Raw genomic sequence first — 20697 nt, forward strand, 5'->3', positions numbered from 1 at the left:
AGAAGTTATCCTAAGGCTTTAGATCTAAACAATGTATTAATTTCCTTTCACAAGTCCAACACGAGTGTTTTCTTGACACAATTTTTTCCTCTCATCTGCTTGAGGAGCTGTAGAACCACAAAGATTTTGTCTTATGAGAGACTGGCTTTGCAAGAGGGACCTTGCATTCTGCTCTGAGAACTACAGGCTCAACTTCAGCAAGATTTCATGACCATTCCTGCATCCAATCCCCCTCTCAGAATCAAGTGCAAGACTTGAATTTCCATCTCTGGTGCTGTGTGTTTCTGTATTTCCTGTCCTGAGGAGACTCAGGGCCTCCAAAGCACCGTGTCCACACCTCTCAACACAGCACAGCAGAGCTCAGCCCAGGGTTTGGAGCAACAGAAAAGGCTTCTGCATGCAATGGGAGAAATGTTAGAGAACAAACTTAGTAGAGAGCCCTCATTTCTACAAAGCAGCTCATGCTCTAGTTAATCTTTCTGTTTCTTCCCCAAAGAGATGTTCGAATATAGAGTTCTTATTTCAATCTAAGTGAAGGAAGAAGCAAGTCTGTCTTCTTTTTGGCACAAACCTTTGCTCCATCATATGTCAGTTGTCTCCTAAAAGCAGCATGGCCCCCAAGAGCCAGGAATAACTGGAGCCTTCAGCTTTCCTGTCCATCACTCCATCCACTTGACAGAAAAATCACCTGAAAGATGGCTCAGCCTGGTTTTTGTTATAAAAATTCTGGCATAAGAGAAATTATTCTGTTCTTGAAGAATGCTTTCCAGAATGTGTGAAATTGTAGAGTTGCAATGGACAGAAGGGTCAAAGTCACTTCCAGGAGACAAGAGAACAGTAGGACAGACAGTATCCAAGGAACACTGTTTCCTTCCTGCCCTAGCAGGAGCCAACAGTGGACTAGAGCAGCTGACTGTAACCTGTTTCACATGAGCCACAGCTTCAGGCAGGCCTATGCCAGAGCCTCTGCAGCCAGAGTAGGTGACAGTGCCCTCTCTGCAGTACAGCTTTCCTGGGCTGGGCACCATCCCCCTTGTCAACCACCATGGCCTGGGCCCCTGAGCAGGCTCACACTGAGGCCTTTCAGGATAAAGCTGCAGCCACACAAGACACAACCACAGGGCATCTCTGCCAGAGGGGGATGGCAGCATCTGCAAATGAAAAATGTCCTCCTCCAAGTGGGTTTCAGGGATAGCGAGCCAGCCCAGCACCCCACTGCTGCCAAGACACAGGCACTCAGGCTCTCCACTCCCAAATCCCAGTTCAGAGAAAGGGGAAAAAAGTGCTAAGTCTCCTGCTAGGCTCACAAAGTGAAATGGTTCATAAAAGAGCACAGCACTGGAATAAAATCATATATAACCAGGAGAAAGGCAGGAAACCTTTGCTGTTAGAGGCAGCAAGCATTGGTCAGTTCAGCTCCACACAGCACAGAAGTCTAACTATGCAAATACTCTTTATGTAACATTTCCCATAAAACGTGTATTCCAGTAAATAAAATCCAGCTACACCTACTCTTGGCTACACCACAACCCAGAACACCTTAATTAGTACAGCAGGACCTCTAAAGAGCTGTTTGAATCAACATGACCTTCCCTTTTCTCCTTACTGAAGGCAAACTAAGACCAACAGATAGGTGCCCAGTAGTGTGATTGTAACCAAAAATTGTGTTGTGAGGATCGGCACTAAGAGCTGGATGAAGAAGACCACAGCTACATGAACATGAGCACAGAAATGACTGTACATACTAAAAGGTTCTCATACCTTTGTTGGCTCCTGGGTTAGACAAATGGGGCAATGTGATAACGATGAAGTCATGCATGGAGAAGACAAGACCATGGTCAGTTAGACAGTACTGGATGGATTAAGGGCACATCAAAGCAAGGAGTGCAACACAACTCTGTCAGCTTCAGATAGGGAAATTCACTTTACTCATAAGGCTCACCCCAGGGCTGCAAACTGCTTTTGTTTGAGTCTTCCTGCTGTACTTGGGACAGACAGAAGGCACCTCCATAAATGGATTTATCATGGTGAATAACAAGGATCAAGACAGCAAATGTTAGCCATCAATATCACAATATATTATAGCCTTTTTGAGAGCTTGGCATGAATAGCTGTAGACTGTGCATGTCCACATCAGGTCAGCCTGCAGCGGCCATATTCAGCACTGTGCTTGGGATGGCATCTGAATATCATCTGTTTTCTCCAGGCATAAGTAATACAACACCTCAGCTCTTTTGACCATTATTCTGTACTTGTTATCTCATTCGTGAAATACAAAGTTTGCCAGCCAGCTCTGAAACTAGAAACTTGCTTCTTCTGCAAAGAAATTACACCAGGAACTAAAGGAACCAGGAACACTAAAGAACCTCTGACACAACATTTAAATTGTCAAAAGCTGAAGCTTCAGGAAGACCTTCTCTAGAATCTGTCGGTTCTACAAAATACTTTCGCACGGACAAGGACTTCAGCTATGAAAATCAAAACCCCCTCTTTCTCCTCTCACAGCCTGGCTTCACTCTAAGCCACTATCTCACCAAACAATGCAACGCAAAAATAAGCAGCAACAACTTCTCATATTTCTAGAAACATGCGCTGCTCCTTGCAGGAGAAACATTGCCACAATTTACATTTGAACACATTTGAAATGCTTCACATAGTTATGTGTGAAGGATGAATAATCCTGACTCAGACTCAGTATTAAGGCTAATTATTTGAGGTAGATGGTACCAGCCTCACAGGTTCTCCATACAACCGTTTCACAGTAAGATACTGTTTGCTGGAAAAAAAATTCACTGGCCACCCTTGTGGTTCTCCAGTACAGCATTAGGGTTTGTTTACATGAGCCTGTAGCTTCCCACCCAAACTTTTCAAATCACAGGTGGAAAAAGAAGCTTTTTAGAGCCAGAGCTCAGAGATGCCACAGAGGCTGGCATGGCAAGGCTAGTGCCCCTACCTGGAACTCTAGCAGGAAAAGAGTTTGGAGACCCTGCTCCAGCTCCTCCTTCCTCGTCATCCTCTTCAAACTCCAAGTGTTCCTCTTCTCCAGGTGCTAAAATCTTCCTGTAAAACACAGGGAAGAAGAAATGAGACCAACGCTCACTCATCACCTGCAGGCAATTCACAAGCCAGCACCTGAGCATGGACAACACTCTTTAATGTCATTTCATACTTCTTAACTTCTACCTCTACCCTACAGACTTTGACAGAGATTGTAGGAGTTCAGACCAATAGAAAGCACAGAGCCTAAAGCCAGGACATGATAATGGAAATCTCAGAGAGATGTAGGGATGTACCAAGTACTGATTTTACCAAAAGGATGGTCTTGATTTTTAGTGGTACCTAGACAAACAGAGTTTTAAAGTTCTTTTATTAACCAGTTTATACAAAGCAGTCTGGCAAGCAGATGGCTCGGAAATGTGTTTTAGGTACACACCAGGCCCAGGCCGCACTCCCTTTCAAGTACATATCTGTACATGAAGTGATGTGCAAGAAGTTATCTCTTACCTGAGTGGGACAGGCTGAACATCAAAGGGGAACTCCTTATTGTAAGTGAGGATATTCTTTAAGACTACAGAGAAGAGAAAAAATAAAAATCTCTACTCATAAACCAGCATTAATTCTATTACTTTGCACAGCTATGTCCATTCTGACAGCATCTTCACATACAAATAATAATAATAATTTTTTTAAAATAATCAGATCATACAAAAACCATCCCTCTTCTCTCATATTTTAAACACTAGCACAGCTATGATCAAACCTATATCACTGTAACATTCAGACAGGTGAACTGCAACTATAAGATTACTACTACCACACCCACACAGACAGACAGAGAAGATAAATGTGGCAATAACCAAAATCGTCATGAGAAAAAGCTACAGCCCCTGGGGTGAGGGCAGCAATCTTTGGTGGCTATTGAGAGCAGGGTGGTGGTGTTACTGGCATCAGCTCCAAACAGATGAGATCTCCAGAGCTGACACATGAGGGTGCACATTCGGGCAGCCACCATGGAAGAGCAAGTGTGCTGCTAGCACAACGCTTTGGTAAGATTTTCTACTTCTTCAGTCATGTGTTTTGGGGGTTTTGTTTGGTGGTGGTGATGCCTTTGTTTGTTTGTGTTTTCCTTCCATCTGCCCTCATATGTCTGGGCAGATTGGTGAAATTCAGGAGAGATAAAGTACAATATCTGGGCACCAAGCCCCAAAGACATCACGTATACTTTCAGAATTTTATGCAAAATGGCTTTGCTGTTTATATTGGAAATTTGCTCACATTTTAGTAATCCCAACTTTAGCTACCATTTCCCAACACAACTACCAGTGAAACTTCCAAAGACGTGGGAAAGAAATAAGTACTTAATGATGGCTAAGGGGCCTAAAAATTTACAAGAGGACACCTGCAGGGAGAAGCACTCTCTTACCAGACAATGAATATCGCACACTGGTAGGGGGAGCAGAGAGAAAAACCCCTGACTCTCCTCAGAGAGCTTCACTTCACCATAAGCACTCTCAGAGCAGAGGAATTCTCCCCTGAAGACTTCTGAATATTCAAAAACAAAACTCTTTTCAAACAATGTTCAGATTACGCAAATATCAAGAGGTACTTAAATACCCGTTATGCTTAAGAAGCCATTGCCAGGCCCCTCTGAGCACACTGCAACTCAGCCAGTGCAGGACAGCTTCCCTGACTGCCTTCACATTCCCATCACCCAGTCTGGGCTCCTGTATTAGCTTACCAGACACCATCCAAATGCTCTAAGAATAAATAATTCCTCTGGGAAACTATAAAGAAACCAAAAAGTCTTTCCAGTCTTTACTCATACTGACTTTTTTTTTATTTTTGTTCTACAACATGAGAGGTTAATTAGTGCCTAATCTCAGCCAGTCACAATACATAAATACAGAGAAAGGTTTAACGTGCCTTCAGTCAGAGCTTTGATGAGAGAACAAACTGATGCCATGTCTCTCTCTCCAAAGACTTCTGCTCTGAGGGACCAGTAATGCAGATCTCAACATGCATCTGAAGAATCACAGCCACTTCCCACCAGAAAAGCAGCTGATCATCAGCTGACAGTCATCTTCCAATGCTGCTGAGGTTCAGGAAAAGAAGGGGATTTTTATTGCTCTCATAATTCCCCAGCTCTCAGAAAGATACATTACATCAGAAACAGAAAGGGTATTCCCAGGAGGAAAACCTCAGTGAAGTGAGATCTTTTACAGATCATAGGCACATTAAACAGAAGAGACAGGTGTCACAGTAGCTCTCCTCCCTCTTTCCAAAGGTTCATAAGTGCTAGACTCCCCGCTTTTAGTAACCAGGTCCCCTTAAAAGTAAAAAATCCCTCCTCCTAATTCACTTCAGGCATCACTAGAGGGCCCAAAGAGCTCTACTGACATGAGCCCAGGCAAGAGGCAAACAGCTCTACAGGACCTAAAATCGTGCTGCTGCTGCCAGAGGCTGAGCACCCCTGACCTGCCAGGAACAAATGTGGTGCTGAATATTCAGCTCAGAAGCAAGACTTCCTGCCTTTTGCTGCACAAAGCTGTGGCTCAAGTTTTTAAAGAGCTTTCAATTCTTGTCTCACCACCAATAGCAAATCATTTTGCGAAGTTGTAACACAGCAATGTAAGTGCTCCTTTAAAGATGAACAGGATAAGCAACAGGTCCACCGCACTCAACCGGGTGAAATACTTATTCAAAGCCACAGAGAAAAAGCTAAGCAATAAAACTTTGAGGAAAAGGAAAATCCTCTTTGCATCTGCCACAAGTATGAGCTTCAGTTGATTCAAATAAAAATACCAGACCACAGGAAAAAAATTAGGTTAATACGAACAGGAATCTCCCTTGTAATACTGTCTAAGACATCCAAGCTTTAAAAGGTTGGTTTCGGCTTTTTTGGATCTCTGTTTCATTTTCAAAAACACAATTCACTTCTGGGAAGAAGAGCCTTTCCCCTCTGTAATGTTGCTGCTTGAGAACACAAGTCCAAGAGAATTCTCCACAAGTGCAACTAATGGGTAGATCCCAGCATCATGGCCTCCATCTGTGCTGTGTTTCCAATAGAAATCTTTTTTAAAATAGTGTTCTGCAGGCTCTTGTACAGAAGTTGCCTTTTCTTTTCTGACTTTGGACAGTGTCACTTTGATTTGCTTAGAATCACAGAATCGCCTAAGCTGGAATGGACCCTCAAGGATCATCACAGTCTAGCTCCTGGCTCTGCACAGAACACCCTGAGGATCATACCATGAGCCTGAGAGCATTGTCCCAACACTTCTTGAACTCTGTCAGGTGGGTGCTGTCACCACTTCCCTGGGGATCCTTTTCCAGTGCTCAACCACCCTCTGGGTGTAGCACCTTCTCCTGATCCCCAACCTAAATCTCCCCTGACAACTCCAAGCCATTCCCTCAGGTCCTGTCACTGTCATCACAGAGCACAGATCAGTGCCTGCCCCTCCCTCTGCCCCTCATGAGAAAGTTGTAACAGCAGTGATGTCTCCCCCTCAGTCTCCTCCAGCCTGAACAGATCAAGTGACTGCAGCCACTCCTCATAAGGCTACCCCTCAAGGCCCTTCACCATCCTCATAGTCTGATTTTATCAGCAGCTGGCTCTTTCTTGAAATATTTCAAAGGAAATTATCAACATAAGTCAGAAGATCAGGACACATTAACTTGGTAAAGACCACTGTCCATTTAGATTTTCTGTGACAGTGATTTTTTCTGATACTTATACTTTTTTGTAATAAACAACATAAAATAATTCAGACACCACGCTCCCCAGTACAACCCAGTATCCACTTGTCTTATAATTATCATCCAGGCATAATGAATGTCCCGGCCCATCCATTTGTACTGTGCATTCTAAGACTGGTATAAGCTTCCACAAAGAAATGGATTTGAAATCCAGTGTGTTAACAATGACTTCACACAGCACAAACTCAAAAGAGCCATTTGTATGTATGGAGCCTCCTGTAGCATTATTCCAGCACAAATTATTCAGTGACAAATCCTATAAACAAACAGAAGTAGCCAACTGCTTCACTTTCCAATCTGCATGAAATGGAAGCTCAAGTAGGAAAAGCTAGAACTCAACAGCACAAGATTAAGGGAAAATAAAAAAGTAATTCTAAGGGTCCTGGTTGTTAGAACAACACCAAAACCATTCTGACAGCTTCAGGCACAAAAGTAATTAAAACAAGCCAAATTGTGCGAACAGCTGTTTTGTATGAATAGCTGTTTTGTTCCACCCTAATGGAATGGCTTGACCTAACAAAGGAATCACTTCTTTATATTGCCAGGCCAGATTTTTTAGCTTTTTCTGGTGGGATGCAAAAGAAAATTGACAACATGCGAATTAAAACACTTCACAGTGGATTTTATGAAATGGTTGGTATTGGCCTGATTAAGATTTACTCTATTTGAGATACACTTAAAAACCACGAAACAAAGGCACAATTCAGAAAGAAAGAGGCCAGAACCGTCCAAGTAAGACAGCAGCATTAGGAACATCAATGTTCAATTGTTGTTGTAGAAGCACCCATTCTCTTCCAAGGAAAATAACTCAGTGTATTTGAAAACCAATGGCCACACACTCTTCTTCAGTTTTAATATAGTTGCTTGTTGTATGAGGTGTGGGCTGAATGCACTTCACACTGCTAAGCAGTTTTTTTGACAGCTAAAAATCAATTCTGTGATGGAGGGCAAGATAAACAACAGAACTGTTGCACCATAATTGAAATTTTGGACAAGATTCCCATCACTCTTCCATCATTCAGTCACTCACAGGGCATTTGCACAATGGAGTCTGAAATCCAGAGTCATTCAATGATTACAACATTTTAAATACTTTGTAAACAGAGAGCAGCAAAATCTACAGAGAAAAATCCCAAGTCGGAATTCAGAGGCCAGACACGCAACATGTAGTGTGAGGAAGACCGAATATTCCAACACACAGTTAAATCCCTTCCTCAGTTATGGTCTTCACCCATAGGACCAAGCAGTTTTGTAACACACCATCACTTTGCACTTTCAAGGGACAGTTTAAAAGCATTTGGACTCTATGTTTTGGTAAAGATATAAGGAAGCTTAGCTCAATGCGCCACTTCTTAACAAGCTCCTCTGTAGGATCCTGTGCAGAGAAGCTCAGCCTGTTCATGAAGGGAAAACATTTGCCTGCCCATCATATTTATCCCAAACATATTGCTCAATGTAACAATTGTGTCATAAGCAAAATAAAACCAACTTCAATCAGCATGAAAGTAGTTCTTCCACATTTCTTGTTTCCTGAGAAATGCAGAAACATTAACATTCAGGATAATATTGCTTAGCTGTGTAAGCTCTAATCATAAGGATGCTCTGAGAACAAAGCAGCCAGTGTTACAGGAAGGAAAATGAAGCAGATAAATAGATACTTCCCATGTGAAGAAGTTATTTCTGGATTGACATAACAAGACCTGACCCAGGATCAGTTGGAAAAAAATAACATTACACAAAACCCTTCATAGACTGACTCACATCCTCACTTTGACTCTCACCTTCACTGGTCTGGTAGCATTACAGTGGGAGGTGATAGGTGAAGTTAAATATTTTCAAGTTAAATATTTTCACAAGTTAAATATTTTCAGAAGAAAAAAATAAATGTCATGCTGCAAGAAGGAAGACCACAAAGTGGTGAAATACAGTTCAAATAAGAAATGTGCAGGTAAATTATACAATGTACTACTGATAGATTAAAATACAATTTTGTGCAAAAATTAGCAAGGTCCAAATTGCTTATTTGAAAATGAAGATGAATATATTTTCTGAAACATTTGGGTTAGTGTACTTTTAAATTACTCACATTACATTCCTTAATTCACATCAAGTTTTCTCTGTGTGGTAACAGACACTTGGAATAAGCACCTAAACCCAGCATCACTGTTGAACTGCAGTGTTGGTTAGTCAGTATTCCTGCTGCTGTCATGTTTTCCCCTGTCATGATAAATGGCACTCAAAATACAAAGATACCACTTACTTGGTTCCAACTTCTTCAGATCCTCAAGCTTAAACTCATCCTGCGACTGGGTGGACTAGGACAGTACAAAGAAAGAGTCAGATTTTCAGATGCACCCTCCTCATCTCAGAATAAGATGCAAGGTGCTTCCTTTGTTCAAGCACACCAGGTTACTACAAAGCTACCTCCCCCCAGAAAATCTCCCCAACAAAAGGCAGGTTCACAGGTGAGGCAGAGACTACATTACTTCTCACTTATTAAGAACAAACCTATCCAATATTCCAAGCTCTAATGAAAGATAAATATCTTTAAACCAACTCGTTGTAAATTCTTCCTTATTGTACACAGGAACATTCACATTTCAAGACACATGTCCAACATTGTGACACTAGCAGAAATTACAGTACACAGGATGAGTTTGAAAAACTCAGCCAAGAACTCACTGAAAATAGAAGATGAATTCCCATCTTTCTTTTCTCCAGCTCTGATGATGGTTTCCTCCTCTGTCTGTGGCACATACATGTACAGTTCTCAGTAAGCCTATCTGACTTACTAACTCAACAGAGAAGTTCTTAATTTTTAATTCTGAGGCAGCTCACCAACAGTTAGGTAAGATTAGTTTTTTCTAATCAAGTGGCAGAGCAGGCATAAAAAGAAGTGGAAATAAGAGGACTTACACTGGACATTCACTTCTGAGTGGACGGTCAGGTCTTACCTATTATGTCATTGTACACTTGCCATCTCTTAGGATTGCCCATTGTTTACAACATTTAAGGTCCGATGAGATTTTTTTTCTTGATTTTGTCCAAGAGGGCATAGGTACCTTCTGCAAGACTGTGTAAGGACACTAAAGCAGCTATACCCTTAGTGTTAGGAGAGTGGGAAAAGGTGAGAACACTCACCAACTGCTTTAACCTCTGCCAAGAAACCATAACCTCCCCAAAATGAAGTGGGCAAGAAGTTCTTGTATCCTCTCAAAAGGTTACAAAATCCTCGACTTATTGCTAGGGAATCAACAGCAGGGAAGGCTGGTCTTGCATAACATCCACCTCTCCAGCTTGGCATGACAGGTTATGACATGGCTGCAGCTTCTGCTGCTGCTCCCAGATGTGACCTGACCCACAAAGCTATTCCATAGTGGAACATGCAGGCTCTCCTCAAAGTCACAGTGACTCCAAGCAAATGAAACATTCTTCAAACATCCCACGTTAGATCAAAATAGAATGACAGGTAGAGGTAACCAAATAATTCCTCAAATTCTACACAGCCTTGACTAGTCAGCCCCAACCTCATGAGTCCAGCATGCTGTATCCCAGCCTTTCAGACAATTGAAGGCAGCACCCTGTCCAGCAACATGTAGTACTTGGTAGTGCTGCTGGGAGTAACTTGATGCAAAATTTGCCTGTCATCACTCTTTCTTGGCAAAGAAGTAACCCACTAACTCAGCCTTTGATTTGCCCCTTCCCCATCCATGGTCTTTTGGAAATTTCTCTCACTTGTTTTTTGTTTTGGGGATAAGCATGTGCTGACAAAAAATGATATCCACTCTCATGATATCTACTTTCAGTCCAGAAAAAAAGCCCAAAGAGAAATTTACAAATTATTGTTTTCCCACATTTTCCTAGAGCACTGCTGGTTTTCATGACTGCTAAATGTAACTTCTATTCTACACACACATTCTTCTTTGTGGTCTATTATGATTTGTGAAGCAGCTGAATAAGTCTAAGGGTCATTCTGGTGATCTTTTTAACATTGCACACAGATTAGGAAGAGAAATGAAACAGTTCGGGAGGATGAAAATGAGGCAGAGAACCAAAGACACAAAATGTGGAGGTAAATTCCTGTACAAGCACCAAGAGATGCTCATATAAGCACTTCCAGCCTTTCTTAAGGCAGTCACCTGGGCCATCATGACGACAGCCTGGAAATTTCAAGTTTTTACTCCATTTTCAGAAGTTTGGGTATTTCTGAAGACAGTAAACAAATTTTAAAAAGCTCTACGGTAATTTACTGCTAAAGTATGAAGTCAGATAGGAAAAAGAGCTATACCTGTAAAGCTGCACTCCTCAGTTCCAAGCATGTTGCAATTTTAGCTATGGTTTTCTGAAATGGAAAAAGAAAAATTTAGTACTGAAAATAGTATTTCTCCACATTGACACTTTTAAAGAATGTAAACACAAACAGTTGGGTTTTTTTTTTTGCAAAGGTTTCAGGTATATTGTTCAGTACCAGACCACTGAGCATCAGAAGCTTTTTTTATAGACAGGCTGGATTTACTGAAAGCACAATAGATGAAAGACTTCTGCCACTTAACTCCCCTCCCACAGCCCAACAACACAGATGGGGGGTCATTCACTCTGCAGAAACTGTAGTAATGCCTACCACATCATAAAGTGTTTATAAACTCAACTGCTCTCAGGTGATAGAGAACTAAAAAAAAATAAAATAAAAAAAAAAAAAAATCCAAGCCAAGTAGCCTATTACCTCCTGAGAACCTGACTGGTTTGCGCTGATTTGCCCTTTTAGGAGCCAGGCCTACAGCTCCCAACCTCAGCAGAACAAGTCCACCCACATCAGACATTACAGCAACCCAGTATCTCAGCCCTAAAAAAACCACAGCCCACTCCTGTGGGTTTTGTTGGGAGAGGAAGTCTAAAGGTAGATTATTTTTCTAACTCTCTATTTTTGTGATTTTAAGAGATTTTAACTGTGAGTGAATCATGGAATATATGTCTGAATTCAAACTTGTCAGCAATCTAAAATATCTGTAAGCAGAACTGCGAAGTAATTTCTCATTTTCATTTAAAACTGGAAGAGAAGAGAGGGAAGGGCTTCAGAATAGCACATTGCAAGGAGTCTTGCTTTGAAGACAGTTTTAAGCTTTTATGTCTCATAAAGTAAGATGCTCCAGCAAGTCACATTTGTTTCTATTACTACCAGCTGAAATGAGGAGTTAAGACTTCCATTAGTGACATGAAGAGGACACAACTGCCCAGTGTATTTTTCCTGACCATCACAAGTTTGTTCATTGACTAAAACCTTTTTGAGAAGAAAAACTCAGATGATGTGCAGAAAAATAAGTGCCAGATATAAATTCAAAATACTCCATGGAACATTTATAGGGCAAGAAAACCAGCAACAATGAAGCTACAAAGAAAAGAGGCTTATTTTCAAATTAAATTTCCCCCCAGAAGGAAGACTACAGTTGAAATACACAACTGTAACTCATTCTCTCCTTTTAAATCAGGCAGTATAAAAAAGTTTCTCCACAAGCTGGATGCAAGGGGAAGAAAAGATTTCCAAGACCACAATTCTAGCATCAAAGAACTTCAAGAGTATGGGCACCTGACAATCTATGCAGGGTCAGTGAAGTCCAAAAGGAGGGTTATATTTTTTGGACTCCAAGAGGCTGGGAATAACAGATAAAAACTATGCATGCTTTCAAAGGTGCCTCCCCCAACACCTTTTCTGACTCTCCTGCAAAGTGGTGTCACGAATCCTTCTCAATCTGCTCCTAGGCCCCCACTAATTCCAACAAACTAAGTGTCCCCAGTAATTCCAACAAACTAAGTGACTGCAGTTTCAGTTCACCTTAGGCCACATTGGAAGTTGAAAGAGTTCAGGAGCTGAATCTTAAGTAGGTCACACATCAATACCTCAAGGGCAGACCCAACAGCTGCAGCATGCAAAAGCCTCAGATACCTGATTTTCATCTGCCACCACAGGCTCAAAGTTTTTGAAGCCATTTCTCCCCAGCTGGTATTTCCCCTTAACATTGTTACAACATGGCACTAGGCCAGACTTTTCATCTTCATATTTTTTTATTACTGCCCATTGTATGGCAGCCTTTCAAAACTTTAGTTCTTCTGAGTACCTTCCCAAAAAGCAGCGAGTGATGCTATTAACACAGGACACATTGTTCAGTCAACAAACGCTCTCCTCCTCAAAATAAATTCTGCTATACGACAGAGACCCATGACTGGATCTCCAGCACAGCTTGAAAAAACACAGGTATTTGGAAACAGAAAAGAGCACATAGAGTCCTGAGCTCACTTTGAGACTTTCAGATCCACACTGCATACATGGGTGTTGTGGATTTGTTTACATGTACTGCCAGGCTGGGTGGGAAGACATCAAGTAGTACTGCAGAAGTAGATTCTCAGTCTCTAGAATGAGAACACACAACAGCCATCAGCTGCAGTAAAACAAAAGGAACTCCTTTTTTCATTTGTGAACATCTGGAAAAATATATCTGCAAAGGTAGATTCTTAAAGATGAAGGTGTGAAATAATGGGTAAAAGAAAGGAGTCCACAGGTTCCCTAGGGAAGGGAGGGGAATCTCTGAGGTTTGACTATAGCTCCAGCATCTGCAAAAGTCCAGCTGTTCCAACAGTTTGAGTGTTGACTGCTGAGCAAAAAGCATGTCATTCTCTGTGAGATCAAAACTCCTCCACTTGCACAACGAAAAGAGGGCTATGAGTTTGCAGGGTACCAGCGCACAGCACACAGCCTCCATGCCCCACCACAGAACCAGAACATGTAAACAGATTTTCACCTGGCTCTGCCCCTCCTGGTATCTCGCTAAGCGCACACCATAAATGAGGTCTCAGAAGCACTGCTCAGCCCTATCTCCTATGTCAATTCACCAGTAAATTCAACAACTCCACTATTCTCTATCCTGCAGATTCATAACTCTGTGTTCTGAAATTTGCCTAACTAGCAGCCCCCTCACAGAACAAAGAGCAATACAAAATGTGTGTACTCTGGCTCCTGGGAGCTGAAGTGCAATAATGGCTCTAGAAACAGATTAATTTAAGAGAGTTTGGAAGTCTTAAATAGTAAAGAATAGGTTTTATATGGTATCTATTGAAATATGGCAAGCTCCCAGCAGGCATTATTCATAACTATTTCTTTAAGGGACCACACCCAACCCAAAAGTTAAAAATGCAGCTAAACACTTATCATTTTCAGCTGCAACTATCCCTGCTGCAAATGCTCCTTTTTGCAGCAGAGAAAACATTCTGCATCTCATTAGAAAGACTGAAGCCATAATTAACTTAGCTAGTTTAAAACAGTTTAGATTCAGTTTATTGTAAACTCATTATTAGAACGGGGAAAAGTCAGTTATCTCATAGTCAAGGTTTCTTCAGAGGAGTTGCACAAGGACTGTGCTAACTGTAATGGAGGCAAAGATGTTTGCATAAACACAGAGCCAGAGCAGAGCTTGGCTTTAACCAGAGTTTAGGCTGTTAGAAGACCAGTAGTTTAATGAATCATGCTAAGACTGTTCAACAGCGCTTGCATTTCAGCAAGTTATGGTTGCTTCAAAAGCAAGATTTTCTAACACTGACAAAAAATCAGCCTAGCACAGAAACAGTTACACAAGAAGCAACAACTATTGTTGGAAGAGGGCTTTAAAGGTCACATTTATTGCACAGAGAACTGGGTGAGAGTAACTGTAGCTGGAGGCAAGCTGATAGACATAGGCAAACCTAACTGGAACAATTCCTATCACAAAACACAGTGGTTGATAATGAATAATCATGAATTTTAGAGAATGGAGGTAAAACAGTGAACAGCAGTATTCAAAATGTTATGACTGAGGTAAATTCACCAGGAGCTGCATCTCTTAGTATTCCATACATGCTGCCTCTCAGTGATAAAACAGTTGCAGAGCCTCTTTATAGCTGTTGGAGGGAGACAAAACAAAATGATTTGCTGTTTACAGGATCTGCAGAGAAATGCTTCAATAAAATTCACAATCACTAATGAAGAGTCCAGCACTGTCAATTACCCAAGTCAAGACAGAGAACGAAAAATACGGAATTATGTCCAGCAATAGTTATAAGATGACAACCCACCACAATTTGAAAATACAGGAAAGAACAACAAAATCTGTAGTCTGCTCTTTCAAGGCAAGTAACATATAGTGTTTCAAAATGGATTCTTTAGGAGCAAAAATGGGAGATGCAACTATTTAAAAGTCTGAATTCTTACCATAAACAATACATGCATTAGAAGATAAATAATAACTGGCTCACAGGATAACCAGGAAAGAAACTGGTGGTATCTGTCAAGTATTCTTAGATTAACAGATTGTATGATTACATTAGTAAGTAACACACCATCAATTTTTGTGTGGCCATATCTGCACTGTAGCACCACCTGTGATGCATGAAATAAACCCAAACGTGGTAAAAGTTCATACAGACAGATAAGGATGAGGATTTGAACCTAGTCTTGTCCTTTCCCTGCAGCTGTAAAGAAAGTAGCACCCCCTTGCTACAGAGGAATCACTGCTGAAACCCACCTTCCCCCCCCAGGGTAGGTCAAGTAAGAAACTACAGCCTCACAACAATTCTCGGCAGTATTTATGGTCCTTTGGAAAACAGCTGACTGAAAATCTACAAAAAACTGCACTGAGGATAGATCAAGCAAGTGGAAATCATAATCAGCTTCATGGCCTTTCAATCTACAAAATTCTGCGCATAGCCTTGGCCAGTTACATCAGATAAGCAAACCCTGAAGGTTACAGAGTCTTCCACATTAAAATTAAAAATAAAAAAAAAGTGTCTCGTATAACATACAGAGCCTCAGCATGCTGGTGGGTGTACTGGCAGGAGAACAGCTGAGCAAAAGTTACTGATTTGTAGCTGATTTTTAGAAGGGCAGGGGGAAAGAAGATACATCTATTTAATAAAAATGCTTACAAACCCAGTATGCACCAAGCCCTCCAGCCACATGCCATGTGAATGATATTAGTGATGACAGTAATTAGTCATACTGACTAGATGACATACTGGACGAGCTCTTGCAGAAATAGGGAAGACAAGCACAGCAGGGAGCTTTACATCAGAGACTTTGCTGTGCAGAGTTTTAAGTGTTTTTTTTAAGCAACAGCAAAACTCTACTTACAATTTTCTTTTTTTTTTTGTGACTAGCACTCCTCATGGTAGAGGAGATAAAGTGTTCTTTCAACAAAATGTTGGGGAATTGGTTTGTGCATGTGGCTAATGAAACAGGCACTGCTATTTGATAAACAGACTCAAAGATTCAGTGCAGCAGCCACATAATGACCGGCAAAAACCAGCAAGTGATAAAAATGCCATCCTCTTTTATACATGATTTCAGCTTTAGAAACGGATATCACTCTGCTAGGATGTAAAACCACCACCCATTACTTTTTTTTTTTTTTCAGAAGACTGTTGCTTTAAGACATGACAGCACTTGTGCATGAAACATCTCCACTTCCTGAGCCCCCCAGGCCTTCCCTCATGGCTGACCTCATTCACTTCCACAATCTGGTTCCAGGTCCTTTTCATAAGACTCAGGGGACATCTGGAGGCAAAGCCCTGTGAGTTATGGTTCCCATACTCACAGGAGATGATATCTCCAGAAGTGAGATTAACAGCTTCACCTTCATGAAGTAACTACATTTTCAAAAGTCTCCACAGAGGGGAAACTAAAGAAACACTAAAGATGACTCTAGCTGAGAATGATGGAGAAAGCTACCAGCAAGGGAGGGAGAGCAGAAGCATTCAAGGAATAAACAGCTGTCTAACATTAACAAGGCTCTCATGGCTTACAAATCAGGAAAAGTGGACCAAATTCTTCTCCAAAACTATGGCTCCGTTTAAAGCAATCATGACCTTTATCATCTTTGCAGAAGGTAAGCAGAACATGGAATACCAGGTCTTTGCTTTTCATGTTGGCACACATAGAGGAAACAGCTACAAACCTCTCTCAGAGTCTATGTAAAGGTGCATTTCTTTGAGCTTCTTTACACACATCAAGTTCATCTCTAATTTCTGTAGCCAGCACCTGTTTTCAGGACTTACATTCCTAAGCACAGCTTCCATTGCTCTTGCATCCTATTACCATTGGTGAGACTTTGAGCTAGCAAATGTCAATTTTCAGGTAACAGCATTGCTCAAACAAGTGATTTTTTAACATGAAAATCTGGAAATATACATCTCTAGTTTTTTATTCCTAAGAAAAGCATGCCTTTATAGAAGACAAGGAACTTTAGTAGGGCCTCATATCTCAAAAGATTTTATTTTGCAGTAAATGCTTGAGTGCATGAGTCCACTTAAATCCCATCACAGAACTGCAGTAGTATGTTTCTGAGACAAGAAACAGCCTTTTCAACTGAGGTGAGAGAGGGAGGAGTAAAGCAATTTCAATATTTTGAAAGATTATAAACAAATAACATTCTAAGAGACTGCTCGGGAGTATTCTGCCAGGACCCTTCCCTGTCAGGTGTTACATGTTAAGCTTTCATCCCCCTCACACACCCTCAGTGTCTGCAGTTCAAGATGTTTTCCATTCAGAATTTGACATAAATTGTGCTAATGTTGAAAAAGTAAGTTATCAAACATTAATCCGAAAAAAAAGAAACACCCAGGTTATGAAAGACACTGGCCAGCATTCCTGACACTCAACAGCACAGCAGAGCATCCCTCACATCTAATGACAGCAACCGTTTTAGCCACGCTGGGCTCTGTTGCTGTTTGTGTACATTGAGGGAGGAAAAAAGGTCTCATAAGGCTTCGGCCTGCAAGATAAAAAAACATAACACACATCAACATCTATGAGTCAAGCTCCTTGCCTGAACAAACAGCAGTACTCACCTTCTGATCTTCTGTGAATTCCACGTTGTTGTGCTGAGACTGGGCCTCTTTCTGGAGGTGCCTGGCTAATCTGGATGGGGGAAAAGAAAATTGTAAAGTGGGAACACAATCCAAACACACACACACACCAGCTCCAGAAAATGTGTCAGCCAAAAGGTTCACAGACTGCTACTCCAAAGAGGTTTGAGTTGGTTTTGCAGCTGTGTTTTTGCTTTGTTTTTGTCTTTTGAATCAAAATTTTCTGTAGCTATGGTAGTTCATACTTAAGAAAAAAACCCAGAAGGTAAACAAAGTGTGCAACATTAGGCAGGAAAGACTAATGCATAATGAAAGGAGAACAGGTAAGAGGGTCATTATAGCCAACAGCCCCTTTTACAAGCACTGACTTTTTTCCTCTCACAAATGCCTTCTTTTACAATGACAAACCACAGCCCCTGTGAAGATCCACTGTGGTGCAATCCCACGCACATTTCCCGGGAGAGGCTGAGGCAAATGAGATGCCAGGGGGCTCAGGTGAGTACACCCTAAGCCATGGCACACACTCTCCCAGCACTGGAAGCCAGGCACAGGGCGGCTTGGCCTGGGCTACTGGGGTGCATCCACTCACATTTGTGCCCGTCAGCACCACAGGCGGAGCACAAACCTCACCCCTTGTCATCACCAAGGCAGGAATACCAAGGGTTTTGGAAAGTAATAGTAAGCAAACAGCTCGAGAAAGCAAAAATAAGCTAGAGAGAAGCTATGGGAAGAGTTACAGTTTCCATCCTGAGAGGAAGGAGAATATTAAACAAGCAAAACCTCTGGGCAATTGTTGCCATTCCTTGTAAAGAATTTTTTACAAGCAGAGGGAGAGGGAGGACAGGGGTTGAGGGGAAACCCAGGGACATCACAATAGGCTTCCTCTTGGAACCTCACAAGTTTGCACTGTGAAAGAGACTCTGCTTCCCTCCACCGCTGCTGTGGGCATTGGCCCAGATGTAGGAGGGCTTTATAAAATATACACACCAAGATGCATCCAGCAGAACAAATTGTTGTCAAAGCTACAGGAACAAAAATCAGAATTCAATTTCTTTGCTCTTCCTCAAAATCAGCTCTCAAAAAATGCCCATACTGACTGAGGCCACTGTAGCTTTTAACTCTTACCAGGAAAAACACAGCCAAATAGTACGAGGTAACTGCACAACTTGGTGGTATTGTCCCACTTCAAAAATGTAGAAAGATTGGGGCTGAGAAAAGACAAAAAGCATAAACATACTCGAACCCAAAAGTACACTCCTTGCCTACTGCCCTGCCCTATGATACACAGGACACAGAGAAAGAGCATTGTAATGATTTAAGAAAACAGATTACCATAGCAGCAATATGCCACCCACAACAGGCAGCATCACAGCATTAACATTTCTGCAAGCATCACTAACACAATCCTCTTTCCATTTGTCACTAATCCATTTGTCCACCCTAATCCAAAAGAATGCATCTGGCATTCCCCTTGAAGTTCATTCAAAGTTAGATGAGACCAAATTCCATGATGGGGACATTTAACAGGGAAGCCACTGCTGAGAGCTCAAAGGGTTCCTGCATGAATAATCACCCAAATGATTGACATCCACATAAGGGCAGTTAGTAAAAATATCTTATTTTACTTTTGATGATTCTTTTTTTCTGCTGAGATACAGATCTGGAAGAGAACTTCTTTTCATCTCTCTGCCAAGGTTTGTAGAGTAACAGTCTGCTCTACTCTAAAAGCCATCAGCAAACTGCATATCAGTGAACTTGCAGTGACAAGTAACACTTCATCCTTCCTGGTGAGTGAATGAAATGATGAGATTACAGCCTCTCCTGAACAACCAGTACGTGGCCAGCAGACCAGTTACTCTGAATGACAACTGAACTGGCAACCGTGGTTAGAACCCAACTTGTCCTGAACAGTGCTAGAAGATCCCTCAGCGAGCATCTCTTCAGCAGACTTTCTCTTGGCAAACAAGTGTGAACCCTCTTGTCAACTTCCAGAAAATTCACCATGAGAAGCCTGGCCTGAAATACTGCAATCACAAAGAAATAATTTTCATTGTCGTGGCAAATGGAGTAGTAGGGAAGAACATCTGACTAAAGGTACCAGGTGCATTTCCAAGGAGTCCATCATCAGTGCCCCATAGCCAATACTCCTCTGCTATACAGGAGTCATGGATGGTGCAGTCACAGGCTGTGCCAGCCAACCTGACTGGGGCCAGGTTCCCCACTCTCCCACCCTGGTACCATCAGGGACACAACACACATGCATGCAATGGACCCCTTTTCATTCTGATGGGTTGTGTGGAGTTTTTTTTGTTAAGGCTGATACTTAGGCAGCCCATTTGCCAGGTCACTCCATTGCCACAAGCAAGGTGCCAAGGCAACAGGATGATGGAATGGGAGCATCCCGGTCCAGTGGGGCATCGGGGGCTCCATCAACAAACCATTCCGGCAGCCCATGCTCTCAAAATCACAACCTGGTTTGGGGTAAAAGGGACACTAAAGATTACCTTGTTCCATCCACTGCCATGGGCAGGGACACACCTTCTACCAAAGCAGGTTGCTCTAAGCTCCACGCCGGCCGCTGCTGACCTCCCAAGAGAGCGGGACGGCCGGCTCCCGCCTTGCCCCCCGGCCGGGCACCCCCCGAGGGAACTCCTCGGCTCCTAGCCCCGCGCCTTGGGGAAGGGCCAGAGCCGCCAGAGGGGCCCCAGGGGCGAGGGGGCCGCGGCCTGGGTACGGCGGGGCACCCTGTCCTGTCCTGCCCCGCCCCGCCCCAGCTGGGGCCGCTCCCTCACCCCGGCGCCGAGCCCGGGACGCCGGGGCCGCGCCGAGCCCGCACTCACATCTGATACTCGTCGATCGCCTCCACCAGCTGCCCCCAGGAGTCGAAGTCGGTACCCTTCCTGAAGCTGGCGCCCCAGCGCTGCAGGAGACTGCGGGCCGCCTCCGACATAGCCCCAGTGCTAGGGCACCATGCTCACCCCGCGCAGGGGTACCTACAGCGCCGTACAGCCGCTCCCGCCAGTCCCGCGCCCACGGCACGGCAAGGCACGGAGCCGC

At 42.6% G+C, this 20697-nt stretch overlaps 1 protein-coding gene across 1 annotated transcript in view; it reads right to left on the reverse strand.

Annotated features, from left to right (window-relative positions):
- The window catches only part of AIDA (axin interactor, dorsalization associated), a 33601-nt gene extending 12919 nt beyond the window's left edge, over positions 1 to 20682 (reverse strand). Inside the window, exons 1-6 of the mRNA XM_063152257.1 lie at positions 20481 to 20682; positions 17623 to 17692; positions 11042 to 11095; positions 9014 to 9068; positions 3505 to 3568; positions 2954 to 3060 (exon numbers count right to left, since the gene is read on the reverse strand). Coding sequence (XP_063008327.1) covers positions 2954 to 3060; positions 3505 to 3568; positions 9014 to 9068; positions 11042 to 11095; positions 17623 to 17692; positions 20481 to 20590 — 460 coding nt within the window. The 5' untranslated portion in view covers positions 20591 to 20682. The remainder of the gene's footprint in view (positions 1 to 2953; positions 3061 to 3504; positions 3569 to 9013; positions 9069 to 11041; positions 11096 to 17622; positions 17693 to 20480) is intronic.
- Positions 20683 to 20697: the final 15 nt, after the last annotated feature.

Source organism: Melospiza melodia, chromosome 3 (assembly GCF_035770615.1).
Source record: "Melospiza melodia melodia isolate bMelMel2 chromosome 3, bMelMel2.pri, whole genome shotgun sequence".
NCBI lineage: Eukaryota > Metazoa > Chordata > Aves > Passeriformes > Passerellidae > Melospiza > Melospiza melodia.